This window comes from Mytilus edulis, chromosome 6, assembly GCF_963676685.1.
Source record: "Mytilus edulis chromosome 6, xbMytEdul2.2, whole genome shotgun sequence".
NCBI classification, from domain to species: Eukaryota; Metazoa; Mollusca; class Bivalvia; order Mytilida; family Mytilidae; genus Mytilus; species Mytilus edulis.
The window spans coordinates 93463953-93481333 of record NC_092349.1 but is presented as its reverse complement, the minus strand read 5'-3'; the positions used below and the strand labels follow the sequence as shown (position 1 = coordinate 93481333).

Here is a 17381-nt window from a genome sequence, read left to right as displayed (position 1 = left end):
TTCTATTGGTCTTTAGTGTTCTGTGTTTCGTTGTCAGTTGTTTGTCTGCATTAAGTTTATACTGTGTTCTATTGTTCTTTAGTGTTCTGTGTTTCGATGTCAGTTGTTTGTCTGCATTAAGTTTATACTGTGTTTTATTGTTCTTTAGTGTTCTGTGTTTTGTTGTCAGTTGATTGACTGGCTTAAGTTTATACTGTGTTCTATTGTTATTTAGTGTTCTGTGTTTTGTTGTCAGTTGTTTGTCTGCATTAAGTTTATACTGTGTTCTATTGTTCTTTAGTGTTCTGTGTTTTGTTGTCAGTTGATTGACTGGCTTAAGTTTATACTGTGTTCTATTGTTCTTTAGTGTTCTGTGTTTTGTTGTCAGTTGTTTGTCTGCATTAAGTTTATACTGTGTTCTATTGTTCTTTAGTGTTCTGTGTTTTGTTGTCAGTTGTTTGTCTGCATTAAGTTTATACTGTGTTCTATTGTTCTTTAGTGTTCTGTGTTTCGTTGTCAGTTGTTTGTCTGCATTAAGTTTATACTGTGTTCTATTGTTCTTTAGTGTTCTGTGTTTTGTTGTCAGTTGATTGACTGGCTTAAGTTTATACTGTGTTCTATTGTTATTTAGTGTTCTGTGTTTTGTTGTCAGTTGTTTGTCTGCATTAAGTTTATACTGTGTTCTATTGTTCTTTAGTGTTCTGTGTTTTGTTGTCAGTTGTTTGTCTGCATTAAGTTTATACTGTGTTCTATTGTTCTTTAGTGTTCTGTGTTTTGTTGTCAGTTGTTTGTCTGCATCAAGTTTATACTGTGTTCTATTGTTCTTTAGTGTTCTGTGTTTTGTTGTCAGTTGTTTGTCTGCATTAAGTTTATACTGTGTTCTATTGGTCTTTAGTGTTCTGTGTTTTGTTGTCATGTGTTTGTCTGCATTAAGTTTATACTGTGTTCTATTGTTCTTTAGTGTTCTGTGTTTTGTTGTCAGTTGTTTGTCTGCATCAAGTTTATACTGTGTTCTATTGTTCTTTAGTGTTCTGTGTTTTGTTGTCAGTTGTTTGTCTGCATCAAGTTTATACTGTGTTCTATTGTTCTTTAGTGTTCTGTGTTTTGTTGTCAGTTGTTTGTCTGCATCAAGTTTATACTGTGTTCTGTGTTTTGTTGTCAGTTGTTTGTCTGCATCAAGTTTATACTGTGTTCTATTGTTCTTTAGTGTTCTGTGTTTTGTTGTCATGTGTTTGTCTGCATTAAGTTTATACTGTGTTCTATTGTTCTTTAGTGTTCTGTGTTTTGTTGTCAGTTGTTTGTCTGCATCAAGTTTATACTGTGTTCTATTGTTCTTTAGTGTTCTGTGTTTTGTTGTCAGTTGTTTGTCTGCATCAAGTTTATACTGTGTTCTACTGTTATTTAGTGTTCTGTGTTTTGTTGTCATGTGTTTGTCTGGCTTAAGTTTATACTGTGTTCTATTGGTCTTTAGTGTTCTGTGTTTTGTTGTCAGTTGATTGACTGGCTTAAGTTTATACTGTGTTCTATTGTTCTTTAGTGTTCTGTGTTTTGTTGTCAGTTGTTTGTCTGCATCAAGTTTATACTGTGTTCTATTGTTCTTTAGTGTTCTGTGTTTTGTTGTCAGTTGTTTGTCTGCATTAAGTTTATACTGTGTTCTATTGTTCTTTAGTGTTCTGTGTTTTGTTGTCAGTTGTTTGTCTGCATTAAGTTTATACTGTGTTCTATTGTTCTTTAGTGTTCTGTGTTTTGTTGTCAGTTGTTTGTCTGCATTAAGTTTATACTGTGTTCTATTGGTCTTTAGTGTTCTGTGTTTTGTTGTCAGTTGTTTGTCTGCATTAAGTTTATACTGTGTTCTATTGTTCTTTAGTGTTCTGTGTTTTGTTGTCAGTTGTTTGTCTGCATTAAGTTTATACTGTGTTCTATTGTTCTTTAGTGTTCTGTGTTTTGTTGTCAGTTGTTTGTCTGCATTAAGTTTATACTGTGTTCTATTGGTCTTTAGTGTTCTGTGTTTCGTTGTCAGTTGTTTGTCTGCATTAAGTTTATACTGTGTTCTATTGTTCTTTAGTGTTCTGTGTTTCGTTGTCAGTTGTTTGTCTGCATTAAGTTTATACTGTGTTCTATTGTTCTTTAGTGTTCTGTGTTTTGTTGTCATGTGTTTGTCTGCATGTTTGTCTGCATTAAGTTTATACTGTGTTCTATTGTTCTTTAGTGTTCTGTGTTTTGTTGTCAGTTGATTGACTGGCTTAAGTTTATACTGTGTTCTATTGTTCTTTAGTGTTCTGTGTTTTGTTGTCAGTTGTTTGTCTGCATTAAGTTTATACTGTGTTCTATTGTTCTTTAGTGTTCTGTGTTTTGTTGTCAGTTGTTTGTCTGCATTAAGTTTATACTGTGTTCTATTGTTCTTTAGTGTTCTGTGTTTCGTTGTCAGTTGTTTGTCTGCATTAAGTTTATACTGTGTTCTATTGTTCTTTAGTGTTCTGTGTTTTGTTGTCAGTTGTTTGTCTGCATTAAGTTTATACTGTGTTCTACTGTTATTTAGTGTTCTGTGTTTTGTTGTCATGTGTTTGTCTGCATTAAGTTTATACTGTGTTCTATTGTTCTTTAGTGTTCTGTGTTTTGTTGTCAGTTGTTTGTCTGCATTAAGTTTATACTGTGTTCTATTGTTCTTTAGTGTTCTGTGTTTTGTTGTCAGTTGTTTGTCTGCATTAAGTTTATACTGTGTTCTATTGTTCTTTAGTGTTCTGTGTTTTGTTGTCAGTTGTTTGTCTGCATTAAGTTTATACTGTGTTCTATTGTTCTTTAGTGTTCTGTGTTTTGTTGTCAGTTGTTTGTCTACATTAAGTTTATACTGTGTTCTATTGTTCTTTAGTGTTCTGTGTTTTGTTGTCAGTTGATTGACTGGCTTAAGTTTATACTGTGTTCTATTGTTCTTTAGTGTTCTGTGTTTTGTTGTCAGTTGTTTGTCTACATTAAGTTTATACTGTGTTCTATTGGTCTTTAGTGTTCTGTGTTTTGTTGTCAGTTGTTTGTCTGCATTAAGTTTATACTGTGTTCTATTGTTCTTTAGTGTTCTGTGTTTTGTTGTCAGTTGTTTGTCTGCATTAAGTTTATACTGTGTTCTATTGTTCTTTAGTGTTCTGTGTTTTGTTGTCATGTGTTTGTCTGCATTAAGTTTATACTGTGTTCTATTGTTCTTTAGTTTTCTGTGTTTTGTTGTCAGTTGATTGACTGGCTTAAGTTTAGACAGTTTTTCTCTGACATATGATTTCTGGTTGCCTCCTTGCAATAAGTTTCTATTTTTTTTTTATATAAGAAAAGACTTTGTGGCATTTTATAGTTGACTACAAGGGTTATGGATTTTCTTATTGTTGACGGCCATACTGTGACCTATAATTACTGGTATTCGTATGTTATCTGAATTTGGGTAATAGTTGTCTCATTGGCAATCATATTTAATCTCCATATTTTTATAGTAAAAAATATTATAAAAATGTGTAAAATTAATATGAATCTATTTCATCTTTGCATCAACTGAAAAACAAATCCCATGATCCCTAGCAGAAGCCAATACATAAGCTGCGGGATGCTCTGACCTGAAAATTGTAGTCTGTCCTTAGATAGGGTTCAGTCTGTGAAAGGGGCACTGCCCTTGGATAGGGCTCTTTCTGTAAGTGGGGCACTGCCCTTGGATAGGGCTCATTCTGTGAATGGGGAACTGCCCTTGGATAGGGCTCAGGAAAACTGTATAAAGGTTGATAGCTGCTGAACTGAAAACAAAGTTATTATGATATATATGATAGGTGATATCTGTCCCACCCAATGACCATTACTATGGAAATTTGATGATATAGCTTTTATGCTAAAAAGCAACTGGTCTCATACATAATATCATCTAGTCACTGAATACACAAGAAAAACATTAAAAGAATAAGTGAAAACTCCATGCATTACATACATATACTTATACAGCATTATCTAGTGAAAGTAAGACTTGTAATACATGTACAAACATTTGTAGTCATGCACAGCCATGAAAGCAATTTTAAGTAAAAGTCATATTTGTAATAAAACTTATTTCTTATTCTTACTGGACAATACAAACTCATAACATGTGAAAACCAAAGGTTAAGAAAAACAATTCATAACTATATTTATATATCATGTATATACATGTACAATGTACATGTAATTATAACAAGAGTGCACACACTAAAATGACTCGCCTTCTTTCGTAATCATTGGTATTGTGTTGATAGTCCTAAATATAAAGCTTTATTACAACTGTCACATAAACTCAACATTAACCAAGAAAACTAAACATGGTCAATGAATCATCAAAATGAGGTCAACGTCAGATGAACCATGCCAGACAGACATGTACAGCTAACAATTCTTCCATACAACAAATATAGTTGACCTATTGCTTATAAATTAAGAAAAACAGACCAAAACACAAATACTTAACACTTAGCAATGAACTGTAAAAATGAGTTCAAGGTCACATAAAACATGCGTGACTGACATATAGATCATAAAATATATTTCCATACACCAAGTATAGTTGACCTATTGCATATAGTATCAGAAAAACAGACCAAATCACAAAAACTTAACTATAACCACTGAACCATGAAATGAGGTCAAGGTCAGATGACACCTGCTAGTTGGACATGTACACCTTACAGTCCTTCCATACACCTAATATATATACTAGACCTATTGCTTATAGTATCTGAGATATGGACTTGATCACCAGAACTTAACCTTGTTCACTGATCCATGAAATGAGGTCAAGGTCAAGTGAAAACTGTCTGACTGGTATAAGGACCTTGCAAGGTATGCACATACCAAATATAGTTATCCTATCACTTATAATAAGAGAGAATTTAACATTACAAAAAATCTTAACTTTTCAAGTAGTCACTGAACCATGAAAATGAGGTCAAGGACATTGGACATGTGACTGCTGGAAACTTCATAACATGAGGCATCTATATACAAAGTATGAAGCATCCAGGTCTAGCAACTTCTAAATAAACCAATAAACTTTTTTTCTCTTGTTTCTTGGACCGAAAAGGGGTGCGCACTATACACAAATGGGCACTATACACACCAAAAGACGGTAACTTCCTATTGTTTTTCTGATATCACTTGTGTATCAACATGTACATGAGCAAGACTTCTTTATTTAATCTTGATGTTTTTTTGTCATTTAGATAAGATTGAAATGAAATGTGGTGAACAAAAAAATGTATATATGTTAATACAAAGTTTGTACAACAGCAACTTTATGACAGAAAAGACTCACAAATTTAGAGGACCACATGCAATGTTCATCAACAGACAGGTGTCTATATAATGCATGTGTTAAGATATACATGATATAAATAATCAGTGTTCTCCCCAGGGCCTATTTCCATCATGGTAATGTGATGCTATATTTTTTGAATGTGATGCTATCTGAAGTTGTTTTCTTATAGATTGTGTTATGAATGTGATGCTATAATTTTTTAAAAACAGAATGGTATTTCAAATTTCCCTTTTAGCCAGGATGCTATATGAAATATCTGGGGAGAACACTGAATCATCTGTGTATAAGATTACAAACCTTTGTTAAATCTTCAGTCTCAGGTCTGGTCTGTTGCTGGGTAAGTTGACCCTGCTGACCTAGAGAAACTTGTGTAAGTAAATGCTGTGGAATGCTAGCTCCAGGGTGACCTTGCATTAATTTAATGGCCTCTTCCAAACTTAACTGTGTCCTCTCTGCAGGAGATACTCTATCTTGACGATAATGCGAAGATAGCTCTGGCACTGGTGACATTCGTTGATGTTTGGGAGATGGGGAAGACTTCTGAGGACCTGGCGATACACGTTTAGGTGCTGGAGAAGGTGTCTTACGTATGGTAGATACATGATATGGAGACATCCTTTCACTCTCACGACCAACGACCCCTGGTGGAGAGGATCCTGGTATATTGTGTACAGTTCTGTTAGGTGGTGGACTGTGATAGGAGGGTGACGGCCTTGGAGGGTCTACTCTGTGATAAGATGGGGATGATCTTGAAGGATCAATAGTCGGTCTATGAAATGAAGAATCTGATGAAGGTCTAATTCCATGTAACAATTGTTGTCTTAACAGTCCACCCTGGTCAAGTCCATGTGGAAGACGTATTCCCCCCTGTTCTAATCCATGTGGAGCTCTTAGTCCCCCCTGTTCTAATCCATGTGGAGCTCTCAGTCCACCCTGTTCCAATCCATGTGGAGCTCGCAGTCCACCCTGTTCTAAACCGTGTGGAGTAAATGACCGATACTGAGGCTGGGAGAAAATCTGTCCCATAAACCTTATGTCAGGGATTCTTTCTGTTGAACTTTGAACTTTAACTGGAGAAGTAGGAAGATGTTGCACTGTATGCGATGGTTCTGAAGGTTGATTTATTCCTTCTTGTGCCATTATGTGAGATGCTATAAATGATGGGGACAAACTTTTCTTTGGAGGGAGGTTGTGTAGTCTTGGTTGATTAAGTGTCTGTCCATCAAAAACAAGTCTGTCAGTAATATGATGGGTTCCCTGTCCTTCTGGTATCAATCTATCTGCCTGATATTGGATTGAACTATCTGGATGGTACTGAACAGTACTTGACATGACTGGTCTCTGATTATCACCAGATTTCTTCTTGCCATCTTTCTTTGCCTGGTTTCCTGTCAAATGTAAAGATGATTTATGTAATTGTCAGAACTATATTTTTATTGATTGACAAGTAACCATGGTAACTATTAACATACATATGACATGTATGAGCATGTATACCTCTAACAGTGGTGTCGGTAAAAAATGTTAAAATTAGTGATTGTTTCCTTTAACTTGTGATAAAACATTCAGGAAAACTATTTTCTAGTCCCAACATTTTCCTATTTATTGTTCTAGGATAATACCGTAAAATTGGTTATTTACTAAATAATGTCATTTTGGTATCTTGTGGAGAGTTGTCTCATTTGTAATCATACAACATCTTCTGTTTTTATATGTACATGATGTACAAATGTAGGTATCTAACTACATGTAGCATTCCAAAATTTACACTTTTATGTAACTGATATTAAATGCAGACAGAAGAATAAATAAATGAATGTAAAAATACATAATTAACATGCAAAAAGAATTATCAAATATAAGAAAAGTCTATAATAACCTTGTGATTTCTTCTTCTTTGGTTTTTCTGCTACGTTTTGGAGATCTTTATTTCCATCCATAATTGTCTGACTGGTTAACTGTATACAATGTTACTGTCCACTTAATGGCTACATGTACCTTCTAACTGTGTTACGTCTGACTGGTTAACTGTGTTAATTAAGGCTGACAAATGTTACTCTCCACTTAATGGCTACCTTCTAACTGTGTTAAGGCTGACAAATGTTACTCTCCACTTTAATGGCTACCTTCTAACTGTGTTACGTCTGACTTTACTGATTGTTCAACTATCTATCTACTTAAATCTGTGGCTTCCTTTTCAATTGTAAGTCTAAGACTGACTTCAGTTGATGGTTTATTCTTCACTTTAATTTATCTTAAATATGAATGAATCTGTAAAAAAACAAATATACTGAGACATGTGAGAGACCAATGTAAAAAGTTTATTTGAAACCCCTATGACAATGTACTGTGAAAAGTGGTACAACATGTACAATATCCTAAGGTAGGAATAGTCATGCAAAAATAACTTACCGTCTTTAGGTGTGTATAGTATGCATTTGTTATGCTTGTAAAGTAGTAGGTAGAGGTGGTGCCTATTATACACACCTAAAGACAGATTTTTATATGATTATTAATGTGAGGCAGGCATTACTTGTGAAAGGGGATGAAGTCTGTATGAATTATTTTTTTTTAATTCATACATATTTTAACATCAAAATGGTTAAAAAGGACACGGAAATACCGTAACATTTCCGATTTTGGTTCTGTTGTTAGGGATTTTAGTTGTGACTTTATTTAGGTTATGACATCATATTCAATGTAAACACAGAAATGCTATCATTAGGTAATGTTTTTTTTATATTAATGAATTGTTAAAAATGAATTTGGTATGGTGTTCCTTCTTATATTTTACTAGACTGATAAACGATAAATATATTTCATGTATGTTTTACTCAAAGTCTCCTGACAACAGTCAGGGGACTTACTTAAACAAGTGATTTTCTAAATCACTGATTCAAGTAACATTATTTCCATTAAGGTTGGAAGTTAGAGTTGTCTTTCTTTAATAATCACCTATTTAAGTAGTACAAATTAATCACTAGAAGTGATTTAATTTTATTGTAGCTTTAAATATAGAATACTAATGATCCAGGGCCTAATTATGTTTCGAAACTTATCAGAACCAACATTTGTGTTGTCTAGGATGACCAGGTCATTTCAGGTGATGACCTTGTACTGAATCTAGGATAATGACATACAAATCACTTATTTAAGTATCAGACCTCAATTTCCTTCCAAAAAATCACTTCTTTAAGTATCATTCTTTTAATAACCCCCACTAATTTCAACACCCCAATCAGTGAAACTTTTATCGCAAACAGTAGAATTTTATTACATAATCTGAAAGATGAAACCTTGAACTTCACAGGAAAAATACTCCCACTGCTGTGAAAAATCTTTGAAGAAAGTGTCAGTTCATTATGTAAAGCCATTATTATAGCATTTTTTCAACTAAAATAGAATTTTCAGCTAAATGATAGCATCAAAGGCATAAACCTTGCTACTTAAAAGAAGCAAAAAGTTCATATTTTTAAATTTTACTAATTAAAAGATATTATTTAACATGTTTAAACCTATGTGTTGAAAATTTTGAAAAAACTACAAAATCCCAATTTGTGACAAAACCTTGAATTTGCTACTCAAATAAGTGATTTAAAAATCACTTATTTCAGTAAGTCCCCTGTCTGGACAACGAGACCGGAAAAAGTAGGTAGATTTCTGCGCAAATGTGGGAATTTAAATAAGTCTGAAAAAAAAAAGTTAACGATTTTGAGGTCATTAGTCATGTTGTCTTTTTTAACCATTTCTACATTTGAAAATGCCTGTACCAAGTCAGAAATATGACAGTTCTTGTCCATTCGATTTTGATGTGTTTTGTCAGTTGATTTTGTTATGTGATTATGGACGTTCCGATTAGATTTTCCTCTGAATTCAGTATTTTTGTGATTTTACTTTTTAGTAGATTGAAAATTTGGGGGATGTTTTTTGTTAATTGATTTTTCTACCATTATAAGGCATGTAAGGGACTTCGTCCCCTTATCATACCTGCCAAATTATCAAAATGCCCATGGGGGTTTTGCGTGCAAGATGGCTGCCATAATCCTAAAAAACCTTCAAGGGGGGCCTTCAAATACATTGCAATGTTGTATTTTGGCTTCTTCATACTTTTATAAGCCTCAATTGATTGTAAAATTAATTATTTGTTTAAAATTGTGGACAAAATTGCTCTTCAAAAATTTCAATTTTGGAGCCTCCATGGGGGAAATCCCCTGCAAATAGTGACAGTTGGCAGGTATGCCTTATAAAAAAAAATATCAATGGTGTTTTAATTTTCATGAATGTGTAAATGTCATGTATGTTCAAGACGTTTTTTTTTTTTTATCTAATTTCTTTATTTCTAGTTTTATCAAGCTTAAATAAAAGTTTTCCTTGGAACTTCCGTCATTCCGTTATGCAAAATGTGTATGTTGAAACCTTGAGATAAAATATCTTTAAAATGTGGTAAAAAAAATAGTTTCCAATATTATTCTTCATGTTCATGATCATGATGATATTAGTCTACAATGTTTTCCTTGGAAAATATAATCATTCAATTAAATTGTTAAATTTGGTTGTTGGCTGAATTATCGAGGTCTCAATATGACTCCAGGTAGATTTGACCAGGTGATGAAGTGACTATAGAATGATAGAAGTAGAATTTGTCAAATTTCAATCTTTGACAGCTAAATCAGTAATTTTAACTAAGTCTAAAGTCATCAAAAATCAAATTAAATCAGATATCATAGACCTGGTGTTAAAAGTAAAGCTCAACATGGCTGCACTCAATTGTAACCTTTACTGGCAGTTAGCTTATTCTTACGTGTTTTTATTTCAATTTTCAGGTAAAAGATCTTCTTCAGATTTTATGTTGTTTTCAAGTGTATGAATGGGAGACAACCGAAGTGTGAACTTCCGGGAAAACAATTTGGATGATGCAAATTATAAATAGCAACAAAAAGAATAAATTTCTGCATTAAATGATAAAAGACACTTAATTAATTGAATTATTTATCCATTTAGTTCGTGAAATTGACAATTCACTCTGTAGTTCAGAGGGAGGATCTTTTCCCTCAAAGTGCCCGGAACCGTCTCTTTAATTAACATTAACATCGTATTTCCGTTGTTTGGATTCTTACAAAAACTTGCTGAATAAGGAGCTCGATTCAGTATTATGTGTATACTTTAGAATTGTAAAGTAAATGATTAATCAAATGACATTCCAGACTTAATTGGAGAACATGCCAGAAATAAAAGTGAAGCATATTGTATCCTGTAGTTGTGCTGACAAGGTAAACACATGTACAAGCTTGATCGGAATTCTGACCTGTGCTAGTGTCTTATACACCTTATCGCTAATCCCGGCTGACCCGGCAGCTTGAACTTTTGACGTCAACAACAATCACTTTTCCATTGTGGCGTCAGATATTTTGTTTTATGACGTCAAAATTTTACGGGAACCTGTGTGATTTCCAGCAATGGCAGACAAATAGCGATAAGGTGTATTCTAATGAGACTTCTAAGAGTTCCATAATAGACCACTTTCGAGTTCATCCCTCACAGAAAAAAACTTGTTAATTATGCGCGCCTTTATAACGTCATTAACCAGATAGAGGGGATCGCTTGTATCCCTGCACTATTAACGTTCATCAAGCATCTTTGTGATCATCATTGTGTAGGATAAACTAGAAATAATGTTTTGTAAGTACTCAATTACAAAATTTTCCTTAATGACAGCAGTGATGATTGTCAATTATCAAATTTTAATTCGCTGAATAATTCGTGCCCCGGCCACTTGCTCAACATTGGAACAGAAGTGACGGTGCACCTAAACACAAGAATGATGTTCACCAAAACCAGAGTTTTTGATGGAAATACATCGAACTCATAAATTGTCTATTAGAAGTTCATAGGGGGTCTCATTGGGGGTTTCTGATCCAAGATCCCTCTTACTGTTTTGTCAGATTCCAGTATCCCGCTTACACTATGTACATAAGCAATTTCTCATTTTTTTGCTAATTTCCCGTTTTCACGGCACAATAATTTGACTTTCAGGTGTCATGCTTACAAAAAATCAGCAATCCCACGTCACGCTTAGACCCCAATGGCAATGAGACCAACTTAATACTAAAAGAAGACGTTTATAGTGAAAAAAAGACTTTCTAATTTCAGTATTATACTGCCCGGATTGACCTGGGGACTACTGGCCTAGAGGAAAGCTAGTGCAAATAATAGACCCCTTTCGATAAAACATGTTCTAGTTTGTCCTTCACCTTAAAAACTTGTCAATTATGGGTGCCTTTCTGACGTCATTTACCAGATAGAGGGGATCGCCTATATCCCTGCTCTAATAACTTTCATCAAGATCTCAGTGATCATCATTGATAAACTAGGAATATTGTTTATTTAGTCGGTACTTTAACAATTACCAAATTGCTAATGAGAGCAGGGATGATTGTCAATTATGATTTTTCAATTTGCCAAAAGAATTCTTGCAATAAAGCATCATGGTTTTCTATAAAGGTATATAGGAAATTTTTCTTCTGAGATGAGTGCCTGTGTGTTAATGTTAGAGTTTGTTTATTTCAGAATAATCCAGCTGAAAATTTGTTAAAAGCAGAAGGTTCACACAAGTGGAAAACAACTGGCCAGCCTAAAAATGCTGTTGTTGTACTCCAGGTATAGTTACTATAAACCTGCAAATTCTAAGTAAACAAATTGGATCTGTATTGACCCATGTGTGACAGTTGGGCGGCTGGGCTTGATAAATAAACCTACTTGTATGAACATGTCGCTTGAATGAAGTAAATTTATAAATTTTTTGTTATTTTACCATTTTATTTATGCATTGTCAATTTTGTGTCTCGTTCTTGTATCTGTGACTCTACTTTGTAAATCTAGGGTTCACTTTAATAACCTCTCAATACCACATGTTTTACATATAAATCTAGGGTTCACTTTAATAACCTCTCAATACCACATGTTTTACATATAAATCTAGGGTTCACTTTAATAACCTCTCAATACCACATGTTTTACATATAAATCTAGGGTTCACTTTAATAACCTCTCAATACCAGATGTAAATCTAGGGTAATAATAACCTCTCAATACCAGATGTAAATCTAGGGTTCACTTTAATAACCTCTCAATACCACATGTTTTACATATAAATCTAGGGTTCACTTTAATAACCTCTCAATACCACATGTTTTACATATAAATCTAGGGTTCACTTTAATAACCTCTCAATACCAGATGTAAATCTAGGGTAATAATAACCTCTCAATACCAGATGTAAATCTAGGGTTCACTTTAATAACCTCTCAATACCACATGTTTTACATATAAATCTAGGGTTCACTTTAATAACCTCTCAATACCACATGTTTTACATATAAATCTAGGGTTCACTTTAATAACCTCTCAATACCAGATGTAAATCTAGGGTAATAATAACCTCTCAATACCACATGTTTTACATATAAATCTAGGGTTCACTTTAATAACCTCTCAATACCAGATGTAAATCTAGGGTAATAATAACCTCTCAATACCACATGTAAATCTAGGGTTCACTTTAATAACCTCTCAATACCAGATGTAAATCTAGGGTAATAATAACCTCTCAATACCAGATGTAAATCTAGGGTTCACTTTAATAACCTCTCAATACCACATGTTTTACATATAAATCTAGGGTTCACTTTAATAACCTCTCAATACCACATGTTTTACATATAAATCTAGGGTTCACTTTAATAACCTCTCAATACCAGATGTAAATCTAGGGTAATAATAACCTCTCAATACCACATGTTTTACATATAAATCTAGGGTTCACTTTAATAACCTCTCAATACCAGATGTAAATCTAGGGTAATAATAACCTCTCAATACCAGATGTAAATCTAGGGTTCACTTTAATAACCTCTCAATACCAGATGTAAATCTAGGGTAATAATAACCTCTCAATACCAGATGTAAATCTAGGGTTCACTTTAATAACCTCTCAATACCAGATGTAAATCTAGGGTTTACTTTAATAACCTCTCAATACCAGATGTTTTACATATTTAAATCTAGGGTTCACTTTAATAACCTCTCAATACCAGATGTTTTACTTTAATAACCTCTCAATACCAGATGTTTTACATATTTAAATCTAGGGTTTACTTTAATAACCTCTCAATACCAGATGTTTTACTTTAATAACCTCTCAATACCACATGTTTTACATATTTTAAGTTCTTCATTAACAGATGTTTTACATATTTTAAGTTCTTCATTAACAGATATTTTAATAAAAAAAAATAAAAAGAAACTGTGATGAACCGCAGACTGTAAGTTTAATAACATTTAGCAAGGAACTCCAGTCAGTGTTAGTGAGGAATGTTGGCTGTTTTTTGTGTTGAAGCACACTTAAACTTAATATTTAAAGACAAAATCAGCAATAATATTATTTTTTCCTTTGCACAGGCTTTGTGAAGTGGATGTAAGAATAATTATCTATATAAATACTTCATCCCTTTGTTTCTGATTACAGAATAATGATTGATATATGAATCAGCATTTATTTCTGATTTTTTCTATTTACAGTTAGAGAAATCAAGCCAGATTAATTCCATTGATGTGGGGAATGAAGGTTCAGCATTTGTTGAAATTTTAGTTGGAAAAGAGACGGCTACAGCTGATCATGATTACAAAGTATAACGAGGATAATAATTATATAGATAAATAATCAATAATTATATAGATAAATAATCAAACATTTGTAAAATAACGAGGATAATAATTATATAGATAAATAATTAATAATTATATAGATAAATAATCAATAATTATATAGATAAATAATCAAACATTGGAAAAATAACGAGGATAATAATTATATAGATAAATAATCAAACATTGGAAAAATAAGGAGGACAATGTTATAGAAAAAAACCCAATATAAATGAAAAAAAGAATAAGATGATAATATTGATATACAAAAAAATCATAGATACTTAAATATAAAGTACAGGAGTGGGTTTGACAGAAAAACAACTTACAACTAAGATTGATCATAAGTATACTGAATTGTTCATCACTTATCACATGTATGAACAATCTTAGTAATACAATTTTTTTTTAAACTGACTCAAGTATGATAATTATCATGATTATAGGAAACATTTAACATTGAGAATAAAACGGTCAGGATGATGATAATTTTAGAAAAAAACATCTAAACTAAAAAAATATCTAAAGATCTAAACATTTTTGTTAAAGATCAGATTGATAATTAAAGGTAATAATCACAAACTAATAGATGTAAAATTTAGGACAATAACTTAGTAGAGTAAAAGTTATCCAATTTTAAGAATATAAAGATGAGAATGTAATTACTTCTGAATATCTAAGAATGAAAAATATTGGAATGTAACTAAGATTGTACAATACAATATCAAGGAGAGGACTGATAACACACATCAGCAGATGGATAAAAAAATATAAAGATAAATAGTAATCCACTAAACTGGACACTAAACACATCAGCAGATGGATAAAAAAAATATAAACATAAATAGTAATCCACTAAACTGGACACTAAACACATCAGCAGATGGATAAAAAAAATATAAAGATAAATAGTAATCCACTAAACTGGACACTAAACACATCAGCAGATGGATAAAAAAAATATAAACATAAATAGTAATCCACTAAACTCGACACTAAAACCAAAATGCAGGACTTGACTTCAAGATGGTTCTGAATAGTACAATACCGGTATAAGTATTCCTGACCCATACATGCTATAAGTAACACACTGAAAATCAAGGTCAAGATGTAAAATTGTTTAACAGTACTGTATCAAATATTGAATATCATTTTACCATGGTGTTGTCAGTTTATTTTCAATTTTTGAGTTTGAATGCCTCTTCGGTATCGTTCGTCCCTTTTTATACAGACATATTCACTATTAAAGAGTATAAAGAACTGATAGGATAGTTTATAGATCATAGAGATATTTATATATAAATCTGACGTATCAATATGTTCATATTTTACCAAAGCATTTGATGATTGTCATATTAAAATGAGATTTTACTTATGGAGAGCTAATTATTAAGAAAATCTTAGAATAAGAAGATGCAGTATAATTGCCCATAAAAAAAAGGTAGGCTATAAAATGCCCTGAATAATTTAGATGAGAAAACTAACTGATTTATATGTATTAATTAGGTCTAAGGTCATGATATATATGATTATAAGTTCGTTTGTTCAGCATTTTAACTATAGATCTAATGTTTAATATACCTAAATTTCAGGTAATATTAGTAGCCTCATCTTTTATGACACCACTGGAGAGCAGAAATGGTACCAATAGAAACAGTGTTAGAATGTTTGGACCAGAAAAGTTGTCAAATGCTGTTGCCAGTGAAAAGTGGGACAGAGTTAAAATAGTCTGTACTCAACCATTCAACAAGGTAATTTTCCGTATTCCTTCCTTCAACAAGGTAATGTGTCAATAAGATCTGTTTAGTTTAAACATATATATTATTTGCATACACATAATTTAAAGAAGACAAATGTTAGTCAGACTGACTTATTTTATCATGTTTATAATGAATAAAATTGAGAATGGAAATGGAAAAGTCTTCTCCGACTCCATATAAGATGTTCATTCAATAAATTAAAGTTTGCACATATCATATATTATTCAACATTTGCATAATTGGAAAAAATAATTTGTTTTTAAAGTTAGATCTGTTGTCTTCCATAATCTTTGAACTTGAAATAGCAGAAACAATCAGTCTAAATTTTAAGACAATATGATATTTTGGCATAGATGCAATTCATTTGTAAGATGTTTTATCTAGGTAAAGAAATTTTGTGTATAATATTTTGATTTCTACTGTTGTTACAAACAACTATATTAAGACATCAACATTATCAAGAAGACGTATATTGAAAAGACATTTTTATGTGTCCACACTTGGTGATTTTGATATTTATTTATTGTAATTACAGACATCAGTGTATGGTTTATAGGGAAAAGACATTTCTGAGTGTCCACACTTGGTGATTTTGATATTTTATTTAATGTATTTACAGACATCAGAGTATGGTATATCATTTATAAAGATTCATTCCACTCCAGATAACAAAGAAGAAGTAAGTCAACGTTTTTGTTATTATCAGTCAGATCACTCTTTTTACTGCAGAATTGAAATTTTTTTCAACAACCACTTTGTAGACACTTAGGGTAAGGGAGATAAATCTTGTACATATGTAACTATTTATTGTCAAGTTTTCTTAAGGGTTTATTACACAGCTTGGAACCCACTGTAATATTTTGGGTAAATTTGGGTACAAGCTATTTTTCATTAGTCAATTTAACCCTTTCAAAGCTATACACGGCGTATACCGCGATGAAGTACAAAGGATTTTTCATAAGGACTCTTAAACCATTCGGTTTTCATTTTGGTTCTCTCTAAAAAAAAAATCGTTTGAATTGAGGATATACTAGGTCTCATTTGCGCTTGAAATCCTGGCAATTTTTATTGTTAAATCATGCAGTAGAAAGAACATAATGGAAAATAAAAACAAATATGTTGACAAATGCAAATGGCTGAAATCGGAAACGAAGCTATAAATATGGAAATATTTCAGCATTTCTATGGCGAAACTAACAACGAGGATTAGTTAAAAGGTTTCTTGTTATCTCAATGTGTTTATTACATTTAATTTGTGTGGGAAATATGATTTGATCGATCATTAAGAGACGTAGAAAAGGGGGGGAAAACGGAGGTTAACTGAAATTTTTTAGGACGGAGCCATTTATTTGTGCCACATTTACATAAAACATTGTGTATGGTGCAATACGCTACAGAATTGAGCAACTGGTGTCTTCTTTATTATATGGCAGATAAAACAACAAAATAAATGAAGACTAAAAGTAGTTTTTATTCAAAATTCAATACAAAAGTAATAAATTACACCTTTTACCTGTTAATTACCTGAAAATGCAGGTTACCTGATAAAAATTTCATTAGAATAATTGCCTTACATTACAGTTCATGCTCTCCTGAGCATTTTTCGTGCAATAACTTTCTCTGTATCT

General features: G+C 32.3%; 2 protein-coding genes across 4 annotated transcripts in view; one reads left to right on the top strand and one right to left on the bottom strand.

Moving 5' to 3' along the window:
• Positions 1-10232, bottom strand: part of LOC139528920 (uncharacterized) — a 47828-nt gene extending 37596 nt beyond the window's left edge. Inside the window, exons 1-4 of one of the 2 annotated variants that reach the window (XM_071325157.1) lie at positions 10092-10232; positions 7170-7561; positions 5588-6678; positions 3573-3746 (exon numbers count right to left, since the gene is read on the bottom strand). In XM_071325157.1, the coding sequence (XP_071181258.1) occupies positions 3573-3746; positions 5588-6678; positions 7170-7230 (1326 nt within the window). In that variant the 5' untranslated portion in view covers positions 7231-7561; positions 10092-10232. Of the gene's footprint in view, positions 1-3572; positions 3747-5587; positions 6679-7169; positions 7562-10091 lie in introns of those variants that run through there. The other variant, XM_071325158.1, reaches the window with a different exon arrangement.
• The window catches only part of LOC139528922 (DNA repair protein XRCC1-like), a 29614-nt gene continuing 22410 nt past the window's right edge, over positions 10178-17381 (top strand). For both annotated transcript variants that reach the window (XM_071325160.1, XM_071325159.1), the window contains exons 1-5: positions 10178-10560; positions 11858-11947; positions 13868-13975; positions 15586-15744; positions 16373-16432. In XM_071325160.1, coding sequence (XP_071181261.1) covers positions 10510-10560; positions 11858-11947; positions 13868-13975; positions 15586-15744; positions 16373-16432 — 468 coding nt within the window. In that variant the 5' untranslated portion in view covers positions 10178-10509. The remainder of the gene's footprint in view (positions 10561-11857; positions 11948-13867; positions 13976-15585; positions 15745-16372; positions 16433-17381) is intronic.